The sequence below is a fragment of the Carya illinoinensis genome, chromosome 7 (genome assembly GCF_018687715.1).
Source record: "Carya illinoinensis cultivar Pawnee chromosome 7, C.illinoinensisPawnee_v1, whole genome shotgun sequence".
Taxonomy (NCBI): Eukaryota; Viridiplantae; Streptophyta; class Magnoliopsida; order Fagales; family Juglandaceae; genus Carya; species Carya illinoinensis.
Genome location: NC_056758.1, coordinates 33,742,766 through 33,765,062, shown reverse-complemented (window position 1 = coordinate 33,765,062; position 22,297 = coordinate 33,742,766). Strand labels below are relative to the sequence as shown.

Genomic DNA, 22,297 nt, shown 5'->3' with positions numbered 1-22,297 from the left:
TCTGCAGCCATCAAGCATAAAAAAGACTGAGGGTGAGTTTCAGCCCTGAAACTGTGGCGTCAAAATCACTCTCCTCTTCGTGCAAAATCAGACTTCGACCTCAAGTCACTGCTGTTTCGATGGGGCACAACAACATCGTTCCATGTGTAACGTTGGTGGCTCACGCATGCACTTTCTTAGATCTTACAAACAACATAAAATAATGCCCACACTTCGTCAAAGTGCTCTGCCTCACGCATATCCTACTTATGTAATGGTGGAACTGCTCAACTTTCAAGATTCCAGTCACCTTTTTTACTGTTAAAATGGGTCAATTCATCATGAATTTTGAACGTTAGATTATAAGTGCAGGAGATCTTGATATGAGGACCACCTTTCCTCTCACGAGACTTTGGTCGTATAAGTGCCGTGTCTCAAAACCGTTAATTTTTTACGATTTCACAACTGTTTACAAACAGTTTACTACTATTCACAATTACAAACTATTCATTATTATTCACATATCATCTTAACATCCAAACGTAATACATGTCCAGAAATTGGCATCTGCCTCTACTTATTTAAACGTATCCAAAGGGCATCATTGATTTAATCCACTTATTCTCAGTTGCAAGAATGACCTAATCAACATTAAACCCCGATCATCAGAAACTAATGTTGAGATTATAAAGAAATGTTGATCCAAATTTGCCGGTGGTGCTCCACCAAAGAGGGTCTATAAAATTGATCATTAAAAATAGTTGCGATCATACAAGTCCATGGACGAACTCAAAGGATATTGAAAAACTTGCAACTGAGAAAGAGAGAGATTCCGTCCAGTTAAACTCATTCTTTCAATGTTCTTTTTTTTCTTGTTAAACTCAGAGAGGATATAGAAAAACTTGCAACTGAGAGAGAGAGAGAGAGAGAGAGAGAGAGAGAGAGAGAGATTAAACTCATGCTTTCAATGTTCATTTTTGAATTCTTTCATAGATGTTATCACAATTTTTTTTTCTAGTTCATCTAAATTGTACATCAAGAAGTGCTCTAATTGCCATCTGGGTCAGTGCATGTCACCGCCATTAGCCGTACAGAAAAGAACCTATCAACCTTGATGGACCAAAAGACAAACAAAAGTTATTTACTTCTCTTTCCATAGCTCCCATTACTAAAGTGACATAAAAGGTAAAATTCGATGCCTTTTTGTCCCCTTTTATTTTTCCTTGTCGAAAGATCCTTATATACTACGTGTTGGAAGCTACTGGAGATATTTTCTTGCACTAATGATACATGAAATTTCAAAGGGAAGGATTATAACCTACAAAAAAAGTCTGACTACAGCTGTGATGAAGAAGAAGACGTATGATCTTCTAGCTGCTCCACAAGCACGCATCTTGACGGTGGACCAAATATGCTCAAAAATACCTGTGAACATAAAAAGCCAAGAAGAGACGTGACTTCCTCACATTATTCACCTCTCTCGATTGGTAGACAAATGGGAATCACATCAGGACAAAAACATTGTGGTATTGTAATAAGGGGAATATTATGGACGTACAGGTAAGAAAACAAGTCCATGCAAGAAACCAAGGAGGACCAATGCGAGGTACATTTGGAAGTAATAGACCTGGGATGACATAGGCAGAGAACATATTAAAGACACCAAAAATTATTGACCATAAAAACATTAAGAGAGCGAAGTTTAGAGAGGGATTAATACCACAAAAATTTCTGTCCTTGAGAAACAAAGAACGATCACCCCAACTAGCTTTGTCAGCGTAATTCCACTGCAAAATTATGTTGAAGACAGATTATTTAAATTTTGAGATAGTTTCTGGTTGACAGAAAAAACTTTATGCTGAAATTGTGGCATGTAAATAGGGCAAAACTCATTTGGCAGCAGTGTCAAGAAGACAACAATGACATTGGACCTGAAATGTCATTATCTGGACAAAATAGGAGCCTGGACTACAATTAGAAGCTGAATTCATGTCTACAATTTTATTTTTTAAAAATAGAAATATGGAATACTACAGTTATTTTGAGGAAGTACACTATAGTCTATTTATATATGTCAGAGAGTAATGCGCAGTTTCTTTGGGATCCTGGACATTATCTCTGTTGCCACTGAAGAACAAAAATAGCACCTGAAGACAGATGCACCCATCGTACCCAGAGCTTCCTTAGTGCGTTGTTCCTTATCTCCACTGCTTACCTGCACAAGAAATATATGAGTAGACTAACAGAAGAAATTTCCTTATCGTGGCACTAAAGAAAACTATAAAGCCGAAGAAAGAGGAGACAATGTCCTAGCATTCAGTAGGGGGTGACTCACCAACCATAACTCTCAAAACAAATTAATTTTTTTCACAACTACAAAAATAGTTAAAAGATTCAAAGTTCTGCTACTACACTCCATTATTTAACACTTCATATTCCATGAGCAAGAATGTGGTTGTAGCGATATTGAAACTCAAATCAAGTAAACCATAATCCCATGTAATTGTGGTTGATAAAAGGATTCTTTTGCGCTGCTTAGCTCCACATCTAGGCCATTCCCATTTCCTTTCTAAGTGTAATGATATCAAGAATGGCATTTTATTTTGGTCTGATTTTGTGGCTTATTTAAAATGGTATCAAGTATATGCTTGGCCTCTCTCCCCTTGATATTAAGATTCAAGTAAATCATGTGTGGGAAAAGGAATAGATTTCAACAAAATGTATTTTATACCATTGAAACAAATACATAATGTAGTATGAAAAAATTAAGTTTGCACAGGTCGATCAAGCACCAATGGGGAAATGTCCTTTTACAAGCAGAAAATAGAATGAAAGAGTGATACTGACCGAGAAAGCATGTGTCATATGCACACAAAACTCAACAGCAATGCCCACTGACATAACAAGGTTAACTACAGAGACTGCATTCAATTGTATATCCAGAATTGCCATCACACCCTGTACAGTGTAATCTTGTAAGCGAAGCAAAAGGAAAACAACAAATTAATTAAGTAATAGTTAACATCACAATTTCAAAGTTAAAAAACCAGGTATACAGGAAGAAAATTACCATGAGATCTACGAGAATCATTGCTAACACAAGAAAAATAATTGCTGAACTCCAAAAACTACAAATGATAAGTCAAGAACAAGAAACAGGATCTCTCAGTTATTTCAGAAAGAATAGAACATCACTGACAAGGAGAAAAGAAAGCTATTATCTAAAGCATAGCCTAATAGCATTAATACTCACCTGCATGTGATGACTAAGCAAACAATAAACACTGCACCTGTTTACATCAAACATATCTAATTAAAATTCTTGTTAGTCAAAATAACCATGAGTTGAATCATGTACATTTATGCTAGATTATTTAATATTCACTCTGAAATCCAAATCTCATGTAAAAAGTCAAATTATCAAAAGAATTTAATCCTTTTTATTTAATTCAACAAATAAAACAATAGTATCCTCTTCAAAATCTCAGCCCCAAGCTGCCTGATAGTCAAAGGGGTTAGACAGCTAACCAAAAACTTTTACTCATCCCTTGCCTCATGCTTGTGGTTTTAACTTAAATAAAAAGACATTGAGTCATTATTCTATATGAAAAATCTACATGGTGGGAAAAGAATGATGTTATAGCCTACGAAACATCCTCTTCCATTAAGCATTAAAAAGTATGGCGAACTATACAGAAATCTACAAAAAAGGGGGAAGTAATATTTCTTGGCAACAACCATCCCACAAAATAGAAAAACAGAACACACACATGCAGGGGCACAGACACAAATATGCCAAAGGTTATCATGGCAATAATATACGTAGCAGGCAATTAAATATCCGTAGCTTCTAGATGGTCAACCAAGTCCTTTGTGCAAAAACAAATGAGACTATTGAAACCATAACTTAGTAGCATAGCTCATAGATCACATTTATTTGTCCTGAGAACATAAATACACGTCAGTTTTCCATTGACAGTCCTCAAGTTCACTAACCAATAGCAATAGCGAGATTGATCAGAGCTGTCCTCCATATATCAAGGTATTGCTCAAAAAACATATAAAAGACTGAATATGGGAAGATCTCAATCTGCAGCAAGAAGAAATGTCATTAACAGATGTGCAAGATAAACTATTACACGGTGCATTCTGCAAAAAAATCTTTTTCTTGTATAAGGTGAAAAGAGGCTTATATGAAATGTTGTAGGGATTCTTGTTTATTGTAGGGGTCAAAGTGATTAACTATCATTGTATTCTACTGTCAATAGTATTGGTGAGAACCGCCTGACAATGGTGCAAAATTAATTTAATACTAACTGAGAATTCTTTTTTCATAATTAGTTCCAAAAAGATAGATGAAAGAATTGAGACAGGGAGCACTGATATTACCTTCAGAGAATCAGAAATCTTTGATGTGAACTCTCGAGCAGCCCTCATTGAATTAACATAGTCGATCTAAAATATAACAAAGTGGGGCCCCTCTGTAATACAGGATTAAAAAAAACAACAAAAGGCAGTCTGACTCTCATGATAAAAGACACCGCCGTACCTGCCTGTTGAGGGGTGTATGATACGTACGGAATGAAGATGCTGGAATAACATTATTCTCATATCCTGTTAATATGCAATTAATAACAATTATATAATTAATACCAAATTTAGATTTTGGGCCACATACTATGAGCTCAAAGAGTAAACCATTACATGTCTAAATACTGGATATTTTTTAAAGAAGACAAATAATGGAAGAAAAACATTTGATCCTACCTACCTTTCAGTTCCACACTACTAGTGTAAGCCCCATGGCCACCTTTGGCACAAGCAGCAGAGGGTAGGGAATTCAGAAACCATGGGAGTTTCTCCTTAAATTGTACTGTAGATGGACGGTCATTATGCAAATCTGAGTGACGAAAGCACTGGACAGCTCCAAAACCGTTAGTAAATAAGACCCCTCAATTTAAAAATGTCTATTTCACAAACAAAGACTGAGTAATAGTATAAAGCAAAGACGCAGAAGATTCATTCAAAAGATTTTTCTGTAATCTATAGTCTGTAAATTACCGTGGTACAATCTTTGCATACTCCATCCAGGCCACAAGAAACTTCATTAGGAGAACAGCAGGGAGGCTGGAAGAGAACTTACTTCAGTGATTACAATGGTATGAAAGCAACACAGAACAAAATTAATAATAGTGGCCAAGTCCAAAAACCTACAGGAAAAGCATGATTTGATTTATTGCATGATCACCGTTACCATGATGTGGCTCATACATAGTCAAGCAAGATATTGAATACAAAAAAGCCCATTGCTTTATAATTAAAAAATGGAGGCCTGTTACCAAAAATGTTAGAAAACTGAGATCTATATTTTTGAAGTGGAAAGAATTTTCACTGTTTTGAGAGAAATAATTTTGACCTGAGCCTTTCAAACCTATTCAGTCCAAATTCCAATACCTCTGTGCATCAAAGTCTAATGTTATAGACACGAGTAAGCCTAATCCTTTTTTTATAAGTAATATGATTAAGCCTAATCTAAAGCAGTCTAATTAGAAAAATAAAACCCCAAAATTTCATACTAATGTTAGAAAAAAGAAGCGATAACTCTAAGAAAGATTGACCCGTCAAGATGCAGCCTAGTAATCAAAGGGTGGAATTGAGATGAGATGCAGACTCAGACATCTTGAGTTTGATTGCACAGTGGGACTTCCCCTAGATTAATACACGAATTTTTATGGGTGGGGTGTCCAAGGGACCGACAGACTACCTTGGTAAGATTCCACATCAACCAAAAAAAGAAAAAAAGAAAAAAGAAAAAGAACTTTAAGAATATTTGGATCAAGACCTGGTCATCAGGGGGGCAATAACTCTGATTCGTGAACTTTCGACAGCACCCAAATGCTTCTGGAGACATCCACAGAAGAAAATCATCAAGCCATGAAGCAGCTGGCTTAGCAATGTAACTTGAGTCTGGTGTTAAGGATTCTCTGGCAATCTAAAGAAGCAAAAAGACAAATAATTCAAATTAAGAGGATGAACTAAGTGGGCAACCAAAGATAAATGAGTAGCAAACGTCCAACAAACCAAACTAGTCAATATCTCACCTTTTATAAAAGATTCATATTCACATGAATGTGCTCTATGAAATAAATAAAGCGGGTCATAAGAATAACACATTGAACAATAATACATTAATCCCATATTTTCATGGTCCTAGCAGATAATGAATGAATTAAAATGAGTAATATACAACCTTATTAACATGTGATATCCAATACCATAGGCCCTTAATATCAATTTTTTTAAAAATGGCTATCAAACTTGTGCTTTTCCACCCGAGTTCTGATATAGTTGATAAATATAAAATATACTCACATATATTTTTTGTAGGCATACTTTAATATATAATGACATAATTAGCTAGATAAACTATATGTGTGTGCTATCTTCATCTCATATTGTCTATTATTCTGTTTTGGGATATACCAAGTAATTATCCACTTAGAAGGGTCAATAAACACAATTCTTATAACTCTCCTTACACTTTCATTGAAAAGTCAATAAACCTTTTTATTTGCTTTATTTGAGTTTAAATTAAGGGGGGCTGCTCATTTAAATTTGTAAATTTATTTCAAAGACAATGCATTAAATGATTCCCCTTAAAAGTCCAACGTTTTAAAGGTGGAAATACAATACGATATGAGGAAATCTATAATAACTACAATTTTTCTTCAAACAATTGTTCAATACTAAAGATAAAAGGATAAATTTACAATCAAATGACAAATATGCCTCCCTGCATATATTTGTTTACTTTTTTATAAGAAATTTGGACCATTTATCAATATGTGTAATTATATTTGTTTAGAACTAGGGGTTGGCTCAAGTGGTAAAGGCCTTAGGATTGGGGGTATGCTCCCCCCAGGTCTAAGGCTCAAATCCCCTTGGGTGCAAACAATCTTTAGGGTACATCGGACAGAGGGACTTTCTCCTTAAATTACCCGAAGTGCACTTGCGGGAAACTCCTTGCCGATGGCCTATGCACCCCCAGGATTAGTCAGGACGTTATTCTTGGGACCCAGTGCCAATAAAAAAACACTACATGGCAAAGTAATTTGCTATTGAGCCTCTAGAATAAATTAATCTTCGAAGAAACTCAGCTTCTAAAATCATACGGATAGAAAGCCAAAGAGAGTTTAACATGAATATATACAATAATTTTTTATTGAAAAATGTGAAAGATATATTTTCTTTATAAGTGAGAAAGTGGTGAAAGAAATTGAGGAATGTAAAAGATGTACCGAAAAGAACAGGCTCAAATAAGTAGAGAATAATATGAACGTATATGTCACCTTGTGCAAAAGTTTGAGGATCAAAAGAAATTATCAAAAGAATATGGGAGGCATTTGATATGTAGATCGAATAGCGCTTAAGACATATGTGTCAAAAGAGGAAGGTTTACCTCATTTAAAAGGGAGTCTGAATCACATTGGCTGATGGAGCATAACTGGTTTGTATGTCTTGATTCTGAGCTGAGGAGTAGAGCAACATCAGTAATGCAGTCTTAACATGGTGACAAACATCAATCAAAATCAAGTTTCATCCCTCGACACGTTTTCTCCCATGAAAGCACATCATGGAGACATACAGGTTAAAATCAAATGGTATCATGATTAAAAGCTTAATTTCCTCTTCATCATATTGTATAAAAACAAAACAGGCAGCTGGAAATTGATCCCTTCCTCTTTTCATCAAGGTAAAGAAGCAAGGGTATCATAACAAGACTAATGATATAGCTACAAAAGCGATCAACTTGGCAGCAAAAGGGAATATAAGGACAATAAGATACCTATAGTTATAGTTCTTCACAACAAAATATAGCGGGGGTCCAACTCTGAGATACTCTGAAACATCATTCAAATATCCCTGTAGAAATAGAAATGTAGTCTTAGCATAACGAGTAAATACTTCTTCTTATGATCCATTTGTAACGAAAACATTTCAATTACTTCAACCTGAAGATAGGAGTCTCGAGGAAGAACAATCTTTTGTTCCAAACCAGGTTGAATCCTAGTGCATAATGCCTGAGATTCAGAGAGAGTGAGGTTAGTTTCAGACAAGTAGGAGAAACAAACAGATAAATCCTCATAATCTCACAGAATGCCAAAAAATGATCAAGGAAAAAATAAACTTACAATACTAGCCAATGCATATCCAACAAAGACTGAAATGACAACTATTTTTACTCCCCAAAAACTGAGGAAGGGTGCGTGGACTTCCTGAAATGAACATTGGAACCCAACAAGATTAGAAAGTAGGGTAAACAATAAACACCAAGATTGTAACCAGAAAAAAGAAATTCAAACCACCAGGCAATAATGATCCTTTTCTAAAAGGAAAAATATTTAGCACGAACAATTCCTGGAATTAGTAGGGACAATGTCCACCATTAGTAACTGAAAGTACAATAACATTTAGCATGCTACTCAACAAAGCCTCATGCCCTTTCCCTGACTACCTGACCTTGAAGCAATCATACCCTTTCCCCGACTGCCTGAGCTTGATGCAATCATTTGTGATCTATTTGTCACCACATGAGAAAGTTGTAAACTTTTAGAGTATGCCGTGCCTTTAGTGCTTGAGTTTGTAATTGAATAATAAAACTAGAATTCATGTTTAAAAATTATGCGTTTTCATTTATGGTCCCTTACAGATATATAGTATAAGTCTGTAAAGGCTTCCACATCTAAGTGAGGCACGCTAGGAAAAACCTCCACTAGGATTGGAAAATATCTACCAGCAGAAAACTTAATATTATCTTTAGGATACACAATAAATTGCTTTGAACTGCATAATATTGATACATTGAGCAATATCAGAAACTTATTACACGTGCCACAAACTGAATGATCAACCAGGCATGAAAAGAGTTATGGCTTATGCTTAAGGAGCATGAAAAGCCTACCAAAATAGAGACAACTAATTATACTAGACATGCTGCAACCGTTCAAAATTTGACCTGGTTCCGTTTGGCCTAGGGATGGGGCATACATACCATGAGGCTTAAGAAGGAGAGGTAAGAGCGCTTTCTCCTCAGTTATAGGAATCCCATGTTAGCAAAAGATTTCTGATATATTGCAGTTCACGATGTTTTAAGCAACCCCTGAATATTCTCATTCTCTCCTATTACTTCTATAATTCCTTTCAATCTCAAATTTTATTTACTTTGGGGAACTATTATCTCCTATTTATACATTCAGATTATAGTTTAGCGCAATTTTATTAAAAAAATACAATTTCCATAATTTTTTAAAAGCCAATTACCTTCATATAACGAACCAGCAATCCTGGCTTTCTCTGCCCAATGCCTATGTTTCCATAAGAAAGCCTTCAATTAGATTTAAGTGTACAAGAAGAGGTAAACCACTAAAAACGAAAAAGAAGCTAATATTTTGCAATCTACAATCATCTGAGAGAATCAGGATTGTCCATCAATTAACCATAAATTATAAAAGTACCAAGGATACCTTTATCAGAGTCCACATCTGATGAAGAAACTTTTATACATGGAAAACAATCAACCCTCCTATCCTCAGCTCGGAGAAAGTCAAAAACAATTAAAGCAACGAAAGCTGTAACTTGCAGAAGGAAGTCGAGAAGAACAGCCAATGCTGCAGAAGAATGTGCAAACAGAGTTTAAACATATTGCCAGGGATGAAATATCATGATATGATAAAATTATGAAAGCATACTCGCAGGTGATATTGAAATGCATGAATACTTTTAACCTGCAAACATGGAGAACACACGGCAAGCCGGCATAGGAATAAAACTTCCAACTGCGAAAGCTAAAACCTCTGAGAGACTGGCTAGTGTTATGGATGGCCCTACTTCCACAAGTGCATTGCTTATCCGTCCTTCTAAAGGCAACTCTAATGGTTGCCGCTTGACAGCATGCACCAGTATACACATATTATCCACCCCCACCTGATATTAAAAAAAGATCGACCATATAAAGATGATGTTGACACAACAATGGGGAGAGAAAAATGGTGGGGTTCATCACCATAAATGGATGAAAAGTTAACTGCAAGATGAGCGACAAATTTAATGAACATTTTGCAGCTACTGCACAACAAAACAGGATTGAGTATATCCTTCCAGTCAAGAACAGGGTAATCACAATGTTGTAGAAATAACGCATGAAATTTAAAAGATACAGGTGGGAAGGAACTTACAGCTAGAACAAGAAAAGGAATAACTTCCATAATGATCAGTGTCGATTTTACTCCAATGACGCTAAAGAATCCGACTGATGCAAGAACGGACAGCATGACAAGAATGACTCCAGAGAAACCAAGCAACATCTGGAATTCACCCATCATATGATATCAATTGTATTAGAGAAAGGTAAGCTTCCTATGCAGATATTCAGCATTCCAAACACTAAAGAGCAGGACTCCAGAATAAACAAAAATTCCATCAAGATAGAAGAACAATTAAACCAAGGATGAGACCATACCTTGGATGAAATATAAAAAGAAGATAAACGAGGTGTATCACCCAAAGTAAGAGAAATGTAAGCAAACATCACGAGATAGCTTATCTGCAAAAAATAAAGTAATAAATATAGACAAGAAATTGTAACTTGATTAAAAAGTACATATGAAGATAATAGAAGAAAAATGGCTCAGCCACAAGCCTATACAATGAAGAAAATAAATGAGTTTGGGAATATTTTAAAAGTTGTTTCCAAATCTTTCCACACTCAAGGAAAAAGGGGGGGAAAGAAAAACCGACCACTATAGTAATGGCATCTGCGGTACTTTCTCTTTTCAATTCTTCCTCAATAGAGCTTTCCGAGGAAAAAGAAAGTGTTAAATTTTGAGACTGCACCAACGGCAACAACTCATCCTAACAGAAACAAGAAATTAAGTAGAAGAGATTAAAAAAAATAAAAAATAAAAATAAAAAGGAGTTCCAACCACCAACAAATTAGTAATGCTAATGCGGGAATATGTATCTAATCATATCACATCAACAGTTCAAAATCGGCAGCCTTGCTTTCTAAAGCAGCACAGCAAGATGATAACATTATCCCAACAACTTGGGTCAGCAAACTAAATCCATTTCCACTTATTTGACCACTTAGGGCCAGATGTTTTTATCATAGGCTGCCATGAATTTGCTCATAATCATGGCACATTTCCTTTTTGCAATGCAGAAGTTGGGATGTTTACATTTAGAGTGCAGAACTTGGTTACGTCCACACATTCATATCTTAAGACCAACTGCAGGCTAGGATGGCACTAGCAAATCCAAGCTTTGTTTCTGCAATTGCTAGAAGCCATATTTATAGTCTTGAAAAAAGTTAAATATTTAACCTGGATAAACATGGTTTTCACTAGCTATTCTAACTTATTCTCGAAGATGACCTAGAAAGTCACTAAAAACCAAATAAACAATAACACCCTCACTAATAAATTTCTTAGACTAAGCACAAAGATAAATTAGGACTTACAGATATAGTATTACAGCGCTAACACCCACATTTCGTCAGTTTTAAGGTGAGAAATTGATTGAAGGTTAGATTTTGGTATGATGTTTGGTGTAGAAATCAATCTTCAAAGGTAGTATTCCCAGTTCTGTTTAGCATTTCAAGCTGTAAGGATGCTTCAGTAGCAGAACTTATGCAGTTTTCTGACAACAAACTGCAGTGAAATATTATTTTTATCAGATCAGCATATGACCAGGAGGTGGAGGATATCTCTTCATTACTGCATCGAGTAATATTCTGTAAAAAAAAAGACGTTCGAGGTTAAATTTTCTACCACGCGCTCATCCTTCAAGCTGGAGGTTCATTCCTTTGAAAGAGCTAATGGAGGCATTTTTTGTTTGATAGAAGCCCTTGAGAAGATTCTTATGGAGGACAACTTGAGAAAAAGACTGATCACCATAATGGGGTGGTGTTGTATGGGCAAACAAGGCAAAGAAAGCATCGATCATCTCCTAATTCAACATGAGGCGGTTATGGAGTTACATTTTGATCTTTCATCTTTTGGATACAACTGGATCATGCCTCAGCTGTGTGGTGGAGATGCCGGCCTGTTAGAAAAACCTTTTGGGGAGCCACAGTAACATCAAAATCTGGAGGAAGTTCATTTGTGCTTAATGTGGTGCGTTTGGTAGGAGTGTAATAATAGAACCTTGAGGATGGTGAGAAGATAATACTAGAGTTATGATTATGCTCAAATCTCTTCATAGTTGGGAATGGCTGCCCACAACAGTTCGCAATTTGCTAGCTTTGTTGATTTTATGAACTCGTGTTCTTTTTCAACTTCTAGTTAGTACACTTCTCTGTACACAGGTTGCTCCCCCCACTCAATTATTAATATTAACTTACTTAACAAAAGAAATAAGAAACCCAATACTTCAGAAAAAACACAATTGCACAAGAAACAACCATTGAAGGGAAAATTGTACAAAGAACAAACCTTCATTAACTGAATAAAAGCCTTCTCCCAAGCCACTGCTCTTTGAGTTTCATTTCCTTCTTTGTCAATAGCATTATTTACAGGATAAGTAACTATGAATGCAGAAGCCTGTCACAGAATCATCACCATAGGGTTATCACATGCTCCCACAATCCAATTAAGTTGCCAAATTAAAAGGGATGAAAAGGATTACTACCTCAGAATAATTGTTTGCGGGGAAACCTCCCAATGCAGTGCTTGGATCTAAAGGAGCTTTAAATGCACTCATGCATTTGTCTGCAGAGGAATAATGCTGAAAGAATAGAGGTACAGAATGAGCAAAAAAAAGTTTAGAGCTCTAGCCATGATGCCAAATAATTGTTTCATCATAGCTAAGGATCAAAATCTAAGCACACTGACCCTACGAATATAATGTCAGCACATTAGTGTTTGAGGCTGGTCAATCTGACATTGACATTATAGCACTATTTAAGCTCATGAAGATCATAACTTAGATGTTCCATTCGTCCCATAATCTTTTGTCACCTTAGAAAGCATCATGTCTCCAAAAGAAAGTTACTACTTTTGAACAACTAATATACTGTGTTTAAACACAAATGAAGCATATTCACCCATGCCTTCTCTCTCCTATGAACTCCCTGGCACCTGGTTTTTGGAGCATGTGTCTGTGTGTGTGTGAGTGCGTGTGTATTTGCTATGAAGAAAAAAAAAAAAGATACGAATGCGCTAATAGTAGGTATCATAAACAATTGGATTAAAAAGAGTTCATGAAAATGCTTGGAATGTAAGTGTAAACGGACACGGCAAAGCTAAGCTCTACAGCTTTATACAAAATGAAGATGGAAATTACCAAAAAAGCATACCTGAAAACAATACTCAAGGTGTTCAACTCCCCCATAATTGTCATAATTTTCAGGATCCATTTTAAAATACTGTCACGAAGAGAAGAAAACAGGAAAAAGTAGGTTAATCTCATACATTAGATATACTTGTAAAAAAAACCAATCATGACAGTAGATATCAAGGAGCTTTAGCCATAACTAGAATTAATATAACATGGCACTTCAACAAAAACAGATCACAACAGATGAAAATCTTAGCAAGATGCAATGCCAAATTGAAAAAAAAACAGAGATATGTTAACTGTTACACAATGAAACAATAACACAGGCAATATCAGATGGAAGCCCAACAACAATTTGAAATAGCTACCTTATATTCTAAATCATAAATTAATTAATTAATTTTTGCTCACCAATGCCAAGTGTCCTACACAAAAACTTGCCAATGTATCAATACGAACAGAAGGAAAAACAAATGAATAAAGAAATAAAGGGCCTTTAGGTCAGTTCTTTTGGCATATATACATGTATAAAAGAAAAACTAGGTTAGTGTAACCATATCAAGTCTTTCTTCTCATATTAGACTTCTTTAAAGCACCCAATAACAAACATGGAAAAAAGTATTATTAAAATGGACTTTAACTACACAAACATAAAAAGAAAAAAGATTTTATGAGTTCCATCATTAGATCCAATAGCGTGCGGTACCCAAGCACAGACCACCAAGTTTACCTGTAAAACACTTTGAGTGGCACAATCCTGGTCCAGTGGTTTCATACAAATATCACTGAGGCTTATCATTGATCCTGAATAATTTGCATGAATTCCATCAACCTGAAAAAAAGAAAAAAAAAAGAAGTGACATTGGAAAAAATTACATGGCCACACTCACAAATGATTTATAAAGAAAATGAAGAAAAAAATATCTAGAAAGAAAATTAAAATAAAATCATAGTCCATTGCAAGTCACATCTAAAAAGAACCACCGCAATGTATACCTTCTTTTGTATCTCAAACAGTAACTTAATGTTGCTCTCAGTCACTATATTTGGTGATCTACCATCCATAGCATCTGGGATTGTTGCTAATATAATCTGGAAAGAAAAATGCAGAACATTATTAGCTCTTTGAAGTGAAATAAATACCACAATCCCCCACCATGGTGCTGCGTAAGAAGTAAAAAATGGCCAGCACTGTTATCAACTCCTTGGTCAGTGGCGGAGTCAGGATCTTTCCACCAGTGATGGGAAACATCCATGAATAGTATCAGTGAAAACTGACATTGGGTCTCCTTAAGGCCATAAATAAAGTATTTCCGTGTAAATGTATAGTTATTAAACCTAGTTAAATTATAATAAGTATAACAAAAGACTAGATAAGGTGACAAATTTTTTTTAATAAGTAAAATAATTTTTTCTTGAATCAGGTAACCAGGCATTGCCTAAGTACACAGGGAAGTATACAAAAGAGAACACCTAGTTACAAGTTAGGAGCTAGAAAATGATACAAGAAACTCATGAAAACTAGATCCATTGAATACAATGACAGAAGCTCAAAGAAATAAGGTGTGAAAAAAGAAACTTCTAAGCTCATCAAAGTAGAACCTGTTCAATTCTGTAAAAAGGGGCTAGGTGGCTGTCAAAAAATTGCTTCTCTTCTGCAGCTCTACTCCCAGGCCCAACCCATAGCTGAAACAGTGCATATATCAAATGACATAAATGTAGACAACACAAATATAGTAACAACGTTAAAATACAAGTAAAAATTTTGTACTAGATAGTGGAAACAGCCAGTCCCTTCAGGAAGCTAGAGATAGGATCAAGCTGTTAATGTTGAATAAAAGATTCCAAGAAGCTAAATATACACTTGAGAATCCATGTATACAGAATGAAACAATGAGAATATTAATCCACAAACAATTTAACAAAGATGGTATTCCACTGAAAATAAAGCTCATTTATGTGCCAAACCAATACCTTCTCAGGCCGCGTCTCCACCTTGAAACGGATTAGACCGAAACAAAGCATAAGAACTACAGCCAATGATGAACACAAAACCAAGGTCGGATTTCTAGCAACCCATGTTCCATATCTCCTGAACATGAAAACATGTACACGATGTCAAAAATCATTCTGCTTTTAGAATCGTAAGTATTAGTGGAAATGACAGTTACCTGTAAAAGTTTGACATGTATCCTTGCACGACTGAAAGCCGGACCCCATTTCTAATTTGAGGAGAATCTTCAAGCATCTGATATTCAAAGAAAACATGCGATAAGATTAGCCAAAAAATGAAAGGAACAGAAAGTACACTTCTAAAAAAATGGAGCATAAATTCTTTTTGTAGGAAATAGAAAAATGGAGGAATAATAGAAGAGAGTTATGTCCAAGTCCATCATGAGCCAGATAATGAGCAAAGCTGAGCAGTATTGTGGTTGCTAGTACGGTACTTATTCAGTCAGACAAAAGAACGTTAAAAAGCAAAAGCATGTAAATGAGTGTGGCCAGTGAGTTCAGGTTCCTTTCTTTTTGGTCCTTGGCTAGGAAAATCTATATCAATTAATAAATTAATGAGAGTCTAGGATTATAAGGTGGCAACTCAAACTTTTGCTTATGGTTTTTAGGATTTTCTAGTTATTCCCTTTTTCGAGTTTGAATAAAATCTACCCCATTTATCAAATATACACACACACAACACATAAACTCCTCTGAGAGAAACAAGCCACAGGATTTTTTTCTTATCAGTAAATAGTAATTTTATTAAACTAGGTGAGGCCAATGAATTAGTATTTTTTTTCTTTTCATTGTTTAAACAGCTAGTGACCAATGAGCCTTGCCCTCAAGCTATATTATTATATCTGACTAATTTAGCCCGGATGATTATTTAATTACTGGGAATGGTAGGTAATCAGCCTGTACCTGCATGGGGAAGTTCTCATCCTTTTTCCTGTTAACAGAATGGAGTTGACCAACATCCATTGCATTCAACACTGGTTTTGTTCTAGAATGCGGGTTCCTTTCTCTTGTATGATGAAATAAACCCCATCCTAAGAATATAGAAACCAGTATGACATACAGGATTGCTAATGCAAAGTCAATACATTTGGCCTGCAGTTGGCAAACAGAGAAACTATATTAGCGAAGTCATCTCTGTTATATGAGGTTACACGACTTAGTGCCAAAAAGAATTTGAATTGGAATGAACATATAAATCAAAGCAGCTGCCAATGTTTGGAACTACAGTACAATAGGCTCTCACCTTAAGAGACCCAATTCTCACTGAACAAGAACCACTTTTGTGGGTAGCAGAAGGAGAAGTATTAGTACATACTGGAGATGAAGGACAATCACCACAAGAACAGCGCATTGAAATATCACCACATGAATAAGAAGTAACATTCATAGGTTTCATTCCAGATGACTCGGCAGGATTTGGACGGAACATAATGGCATATGGCGAACCTGGCAAAGTTAGCCCTGCCTGTCTACCAATAAATGCAAACCACTCTGCCACAAAAATTATAGTATGAGCAGTACAACATATAGAACAGCATGAATAATTACAAAACATGTAAAAGCACTTAGCACCTCAAAGACCAAAACGTTCTTCCTTGCCACTAAAATGATTAAAATGTAAACAACTTAGTAAGGAAGTAATGGCATGAAAGAAGAAGAAAAATTAAATGTCAATATTGCTCCTGTACATGCAGAAAAAATTTTAAAACTATATTGTACTTCCTTTCTAAAACCTCACATATTTTTTTATTATAAAATGCGGGGATTTCCACCATTTTTTCATCTATCATTTTGAGAAAAAATAAAAATAAAAAACCTATCCGCAATAATTTTTCCTAGTCATGGAGGCCTCATAATACCTAGGAACAAATACATCTCTTCCTTTCTCAATAATTATATATTTGCCTCTATATATCTATGCAGCCACATAAACCTTAAAAAACCAATTGATGAGATTGCATCCAAATACAATCCTTTAAAGAGGAAGTTGAGAAATTTTCCAATCTAAAATAAATTTTTCAGCAAATAATTTCCTTCTAAAAACTGTGGGATTTATAGACAGCACCCAAGCTATTTACAATAGTCAAGGATTTGGATAGCCTTCAAGATTTCACATTCACAAACATGATTAATAGATTAGGCATCTTATTGGATATTTGTTATTCAACCCCACTACAGTATAAAATTACTGCATACAACGTATGGCGCGCACGCACACACACAGAAGTTCCAATTTCAAAAGGATCAGATACCTTTAAAATTTTGAGCACCAGCACCAATAAATTCTAGAGCTCGGGAGTTCATGGTACCATACTTTACATCCTTGCAGGAGTCATATAATCCTTCACCAAAAGCATCAGTTATATAAAAATCAATCCCATCCACGGTCAAATTGCTATTAACCTGAAAAAAAATTAATAAGTTCACATAAATAGATATACACATTCATATACAACATTATGTGCCTCTCCAATAAGAGATATACTCCTCTGGCAATCACTTCCTCAAATAAAAACGAATTGTTTAAAATTTGCTTTAGCAATTTCAAACTTGTATCCGATAGAAGATACTGCAGCGAGCAACAATAAGATAGAAAGGGAAGCTACATGGATTACTATAGATATTGTACACGTCATTATCTATACCTAAGGAGAATATCAAAGATCATAGGATCACTGGTAAAACTGGTGCTTTGGCAACTCAAACTTAGTAAACAAGAAACTGTTTATAAATAACAAGATTCCAAATAAGAGTATAAAATTTTGCCAATCTTATAAAATGTTACTTGTTGCAAAATTATTATCCTTTCCAACGTTATGGAAGACAAGATTGCCTGATAAGGGGCACAACGGAATGACAACAATAAGACCCTTTGCACTCATTACCAGGAAGGATAAGTGGGAGTTCCTGACCTTGGAAACAGAAGTCACATTGATAAATAAACTCTGATTCGGAGAGCAGGTAAGCTCACAGAACAGATTCAAAAAGTTTCTCAAGCAAGCTGGACAACCTACAAGGAAAGGAATTGCCTGCAAGAAAAATAATTGTTATAAAACACAACGACAGTATTTTGGGGGAACTGAAGAGCTTGAAAAAGAAAGAGCAAGATGGGCAAACATATCTGAAGAGCTCTAAAACTCAGCAGACCTCAGGCTCAGTTACCAAAAAATTTACAACAAATGCTTCATGAACGAATGAGAAATATGGATTATCACATTGAATACCAAATAATACAGGAGTGGCCACCGCCCATCTTAGCCAAACTAACAAAATTGATTAAAAAAAGAGAGAAAAATGAGACTGGGCACAAATGGTAGGATTCAATAAAAATCTTACTTGCTGGACTTGGGTTCGTAATGTGTCAAACTGAGCTTCTGTGCAACAAACATTGCCAGTGATTGTTGGGCATAAACTTTGGATCTTTGACGAAAGCAACTCATCTGGCTGGTAAGCATGAGAACATATTACGTAATCATCAGGTAATTACAGCCTTCATGGCTTCAAGAAATATAGAAAAGAAAACTTGAACTAGCAGAACTGGAGGTAAGTTAGACTGGCACCTACCCTGTTTTCGAAACAGGGATTAACCCAGTAATCAAACAAGGCCAAAAATGTTGTATAATAAAGTGAGACATATGCATACATTAGATAATAAGAAAACAATAGTTATATCGGTCGCTGTGGTAATAGTAATCCAGCCGAGCAAACACTGGGACGGAAATAGACGATTATACCATACCTTCATAGCAGGGGAACCGAAAGGACAGTTCAAAACTTTTCCATCCGTACGTTTTCCACATATGTCATACATCGCACAATGGTCTTCAGTATGTCTTTCCCTGAACAACATCGAGAATTATAAATTCTCAAGCATCCAGATATAATTAAACAAACATAATCAAGTTATTTTCATCAAATTTAGAGAAGTATTCGGTAAGGAAGAACAATTCGACTTTTCAGAATTGCAAAGAAAGAAAACGCTCGTTATTTTTGACCGCAAATAATTCACTTCATGTCAGTATACGCAACACTGAGTATATACCATACAGAAGCAGGGCGCGCCGCTATCGCAACTTTTGGTTCTATCATAAATCTAACCATTGTAATTTGATTGTATATAATCTGCGGTGATTGAACAAAAGAAATGACTTCCTCACCCTGATGTGGCAGCGGACGTCAAAAGAAACCGCGCGTCTGACATCTCTGCGTTCACTACAGATAAGGTAATTGAGACCTGCACATAATATCCATATTCGGACAAATTAATCAAAGAGACCGTCCCATTCCCTTGCATATCTCCATCTTATGAACAACTCTACATCTATATCTTATACTTAAAATCAAACCTGCCTAAATTAGACAGTCAGGAGTTACATATAATTTAGAACTTCGTTTGGTTGCGAAGAAGAGAAAAGAGAATAGAAGAGGACGAAAGAATTCTAAAAATACATGAAAACTTAACAAATTAGAGACGAAAAGAAGACGGAGAAAAAAAAAAAAAAAACTGGCTTCTGTCCTCCGCTTTCGCTTAAAAATTCGAGTAGAAGGCTTGGCAGAGGTAAAATTTTCCGTTTCCTTCCAAAAAGAACAACATCTTCCAATATAAGAAATAAGAATTTTAATTTTCTTCATAGTTTCCTTTTCCACCATATCCTCTTAAAACGAATAAAGGAAGAAAGCTACGAAAAGAAAAAGGGAAAGAGATCGCAGCAAAATGGGGGAAAAAGTTGGGAGAAAAAGTAAAGGAGGAAGAGAAAATGAAGAAGGGAGCATGAACAGAGGAGTTCTTGCCTGGAACAAAGAAACAGAAATGAGAAACCCTAGAAGAAGCCACATTGTCCTACTCCTGCACCAGAGTTCCATCTGGGAGAGATAAACCGCGAGCTATGCGTATCCTTCTGTATGTCTGTGTGCGAGAGAGAGTGTGTGAAGAGTGTGAGACGAAAGTAAAAGCGAAGAGGCGTTGCGGTTGTATACAGAGTGGGAGAGTCAAACTCCGTATTTATAGTTACCCGCCCAAGCAGGCTGTCCTTTTGACGTAGATATATTAATTCATGGCTTGCTTTCTATTTAACGGATTCAATTTCAATAAATATTGGACCTCTCTAAGAATTGAAACGGTTGAAATCTAAACTTCATATTTAATAATAGATTTAATAAAGAGTAATACAAATTTTCACAATATATTTTACAACTATATAGTAAAATAAATTATTTTATTCTCAAACCAATTTTTACAGTATATCTTCTACGTCACTTAAATAGTAATATTTGATTTAAAATATTTAAATTTTAAAATTTATCTTTTATATTAAAATATATCATGTAAGTATTTTACTAAATATATTATCAACACTGACTTATAAATATAATTTCTCATTTACATTTGCAATATCATATTTATTTTTTTATTTTTTATTTTACTTTTATCAAATATTTTGTATATGAATAATGAGTAAAAGAATTCAATTAGTTTAAATTAATAAATTAAAAAAAATTAAAAAATAAAAATAAATAAATAAAGTGTGATATGTGGACTTATTTGTAGCAAAGTTCTTCTTTTTATAGTCTTATTTGTTAAATTAAATCCTCTTAAAAATGACGGCGATAAGTCTTTATTATTTTGTTTCTTTATCTCTCACTTACTTCTAAAATTTCATAATATTAATTATATTATAGGGAATTTATATATTTTCCACATGCTATATTGTTTACAATATCAGCCTTTGCTTTCAGGCGTTATGTCGGGTGGTTTATTCCTGTAGCCGACCCTTCATTGAGCTCTTTGAGTACTTTATGGATTGTCAATTTAAGGGTGTTCCTGTAATTCAGGTTAGTAGTGATGGTAGAACTTAGTAATTTACAAACGACAATTGGGGAGACCGAAACCTACGTAGACAGAATCATGCGAGCTTTAAACGGTGCAGTGCACTACGTGGCACAACAGTTCTCTCGCACGGGTATAAAAATAATAAAATCATAGACATAGAATCATTTCTATAATCTCTTATACAATTATCATTTAAGTGAGAGATATTTTTTATAAAAATAACTTGTAAAAATAATATTATTTTACTTAATATCCTAATTTTAAAATATAATTATATAAAAAAGAGTTATAAAAAAAATATTGTGCATGTATCGTACTCGTAAAATATAGAAAAAATATTATTTGCATTTATAATTTTTAGTTACGTAATAATACATACTAACATGTTAGTCGCTTTCTTATTTTTAAACATCCTTAAAAATATAAATGTTTTTAAACATCCTTAACTATTGAAAAATAAAATAAAATATATATATAAATTTACTTCTAGTTACTTCTTTAATTATTAAAAAAATAAAAAATATATATGAGTAGATATACATAATTAGAGCCATAGTACCAATTTTCCCAATATAATACCAAATGAATATCAAAATAAGATAAATCTTGTAATATTTTAATATTATAATTCAATCAGATAATCAGGAAAGATTACAATTGCCCATCTCTAATTGTTGTCATTAGGAAGGAACTAGATTCTAATTAGTGTGGTCGGTAAGCGAAAAAGACATGTCCACACGGCCTATCTACGTCATGGAAAGTTGAGGATTCATCACACACAGTAAATCTTCATTTTCAGAAAAAAAGCACAACTAAACGAGCACTCCTTATAGCTCTGACATTGATATGGTTAAATATTAATGTCTAATCAAATTATGACTAATTTGAGTAGAAGTTATCTGCATTCAATTTATATAATATAAAGACTCTACTTTTAAGTTATAGTAAAGTTATTTATATTTTAAAATTTGATCAGCTACTATTTATTTTTAAAATATTTAAAAAATATAATGTTAGAAAATTAAGTTGTGGAAAAAAATAATTAAGAAACAATAATTTTAAATAAAAATCAAATTCTTAACTAATATATGGAATGTATTTAAAAATTATTATTATTAAAATACATAATATTATATTATT

The 22,297-nt window shown here is 34.5% G+C and overlaps 1 protein-coding gene across 2 annotated transcripts; it reads right to left on the bottom strand.

Annotated features, from left to right (window-relative positions):
* Positions 1–938: 938 nt before the first annotated feature.
* Positions 939–20,317, bottom strand: LOC122315630 (NPC intracellular cholesterol transporter 1-like). 2 transcript variants are annotated; one of them, XM_043131658.1, is made up of 39 exons: positions 20,119–20,316; positions 19,485–19,561; positions 19,067–19,166; positions 18,664–18,771; positions 18,240–18,356; positions 17,580–17,730; positions 16,571–16,818; positions 16,231–16,419; positions 15,486–15,562; positions 15,289–15,406; positions 14,917–15,000; positions 14,311–14,406; positions 14,045–14,146; positions 13,334–13,402; positions 12,667–12,762; positions 12,471–12,578; positions 10,777–10,890; positions 10,499–10,582; positions 10,215–10,343; positions 9,765–9,963; positions 9,504–9,647; positions 9,301–9,344; positions 8,172–8,255; positions 7,992–8,060; positions 7,826–7,902; positions 7,439–7,508; positions 5,822–5,971; positions 5,041–5,106; positions 4,751–4,895; positions 4,529–4,593; positions 4,369–4,434; positions 3,976–4,069; positions 3,233–3,269; positions 3,050–3,107; positions 2,827–2,937; positions 2,127–2,194; positions 1,700–1,766; positions 1,538–1,606; positions 939–1,404 (listed from the first exon to the last, which is right to left on the bottom strand). In XM_043131658.1, the coding sequence occupies exons 1-39, from the start codon at positions 20,188–20,190 to the stop codon at positions 1,315–1,317; spliced, it is 3,912 nt and encodes a 1,303-aa protein (XP_042987592.1). In that variant the 5' UTR covers positions 20,191–20,316; the 3' UTR covers positions 939–1,314. The 2 variants fall into 2 exon arrangements, with proteins under 2 accessions (XP_042987592.1, XP_042987593.1); XM_043131659.1 differs by lacking the exons at positions 939–1,404; positions 1,538–1,606; positions 1,700–1,766; ... (2 more) ...; positions 3,050–3,107; positions 3,233–3,269 and having other exon boundaries at positions 3,971–4,069; positions 4,533–4,593; positions 20,119–20,317.
* Between the last annotated feature and the right edge of the window lie 1,980 nt (positions 20,318–22,297).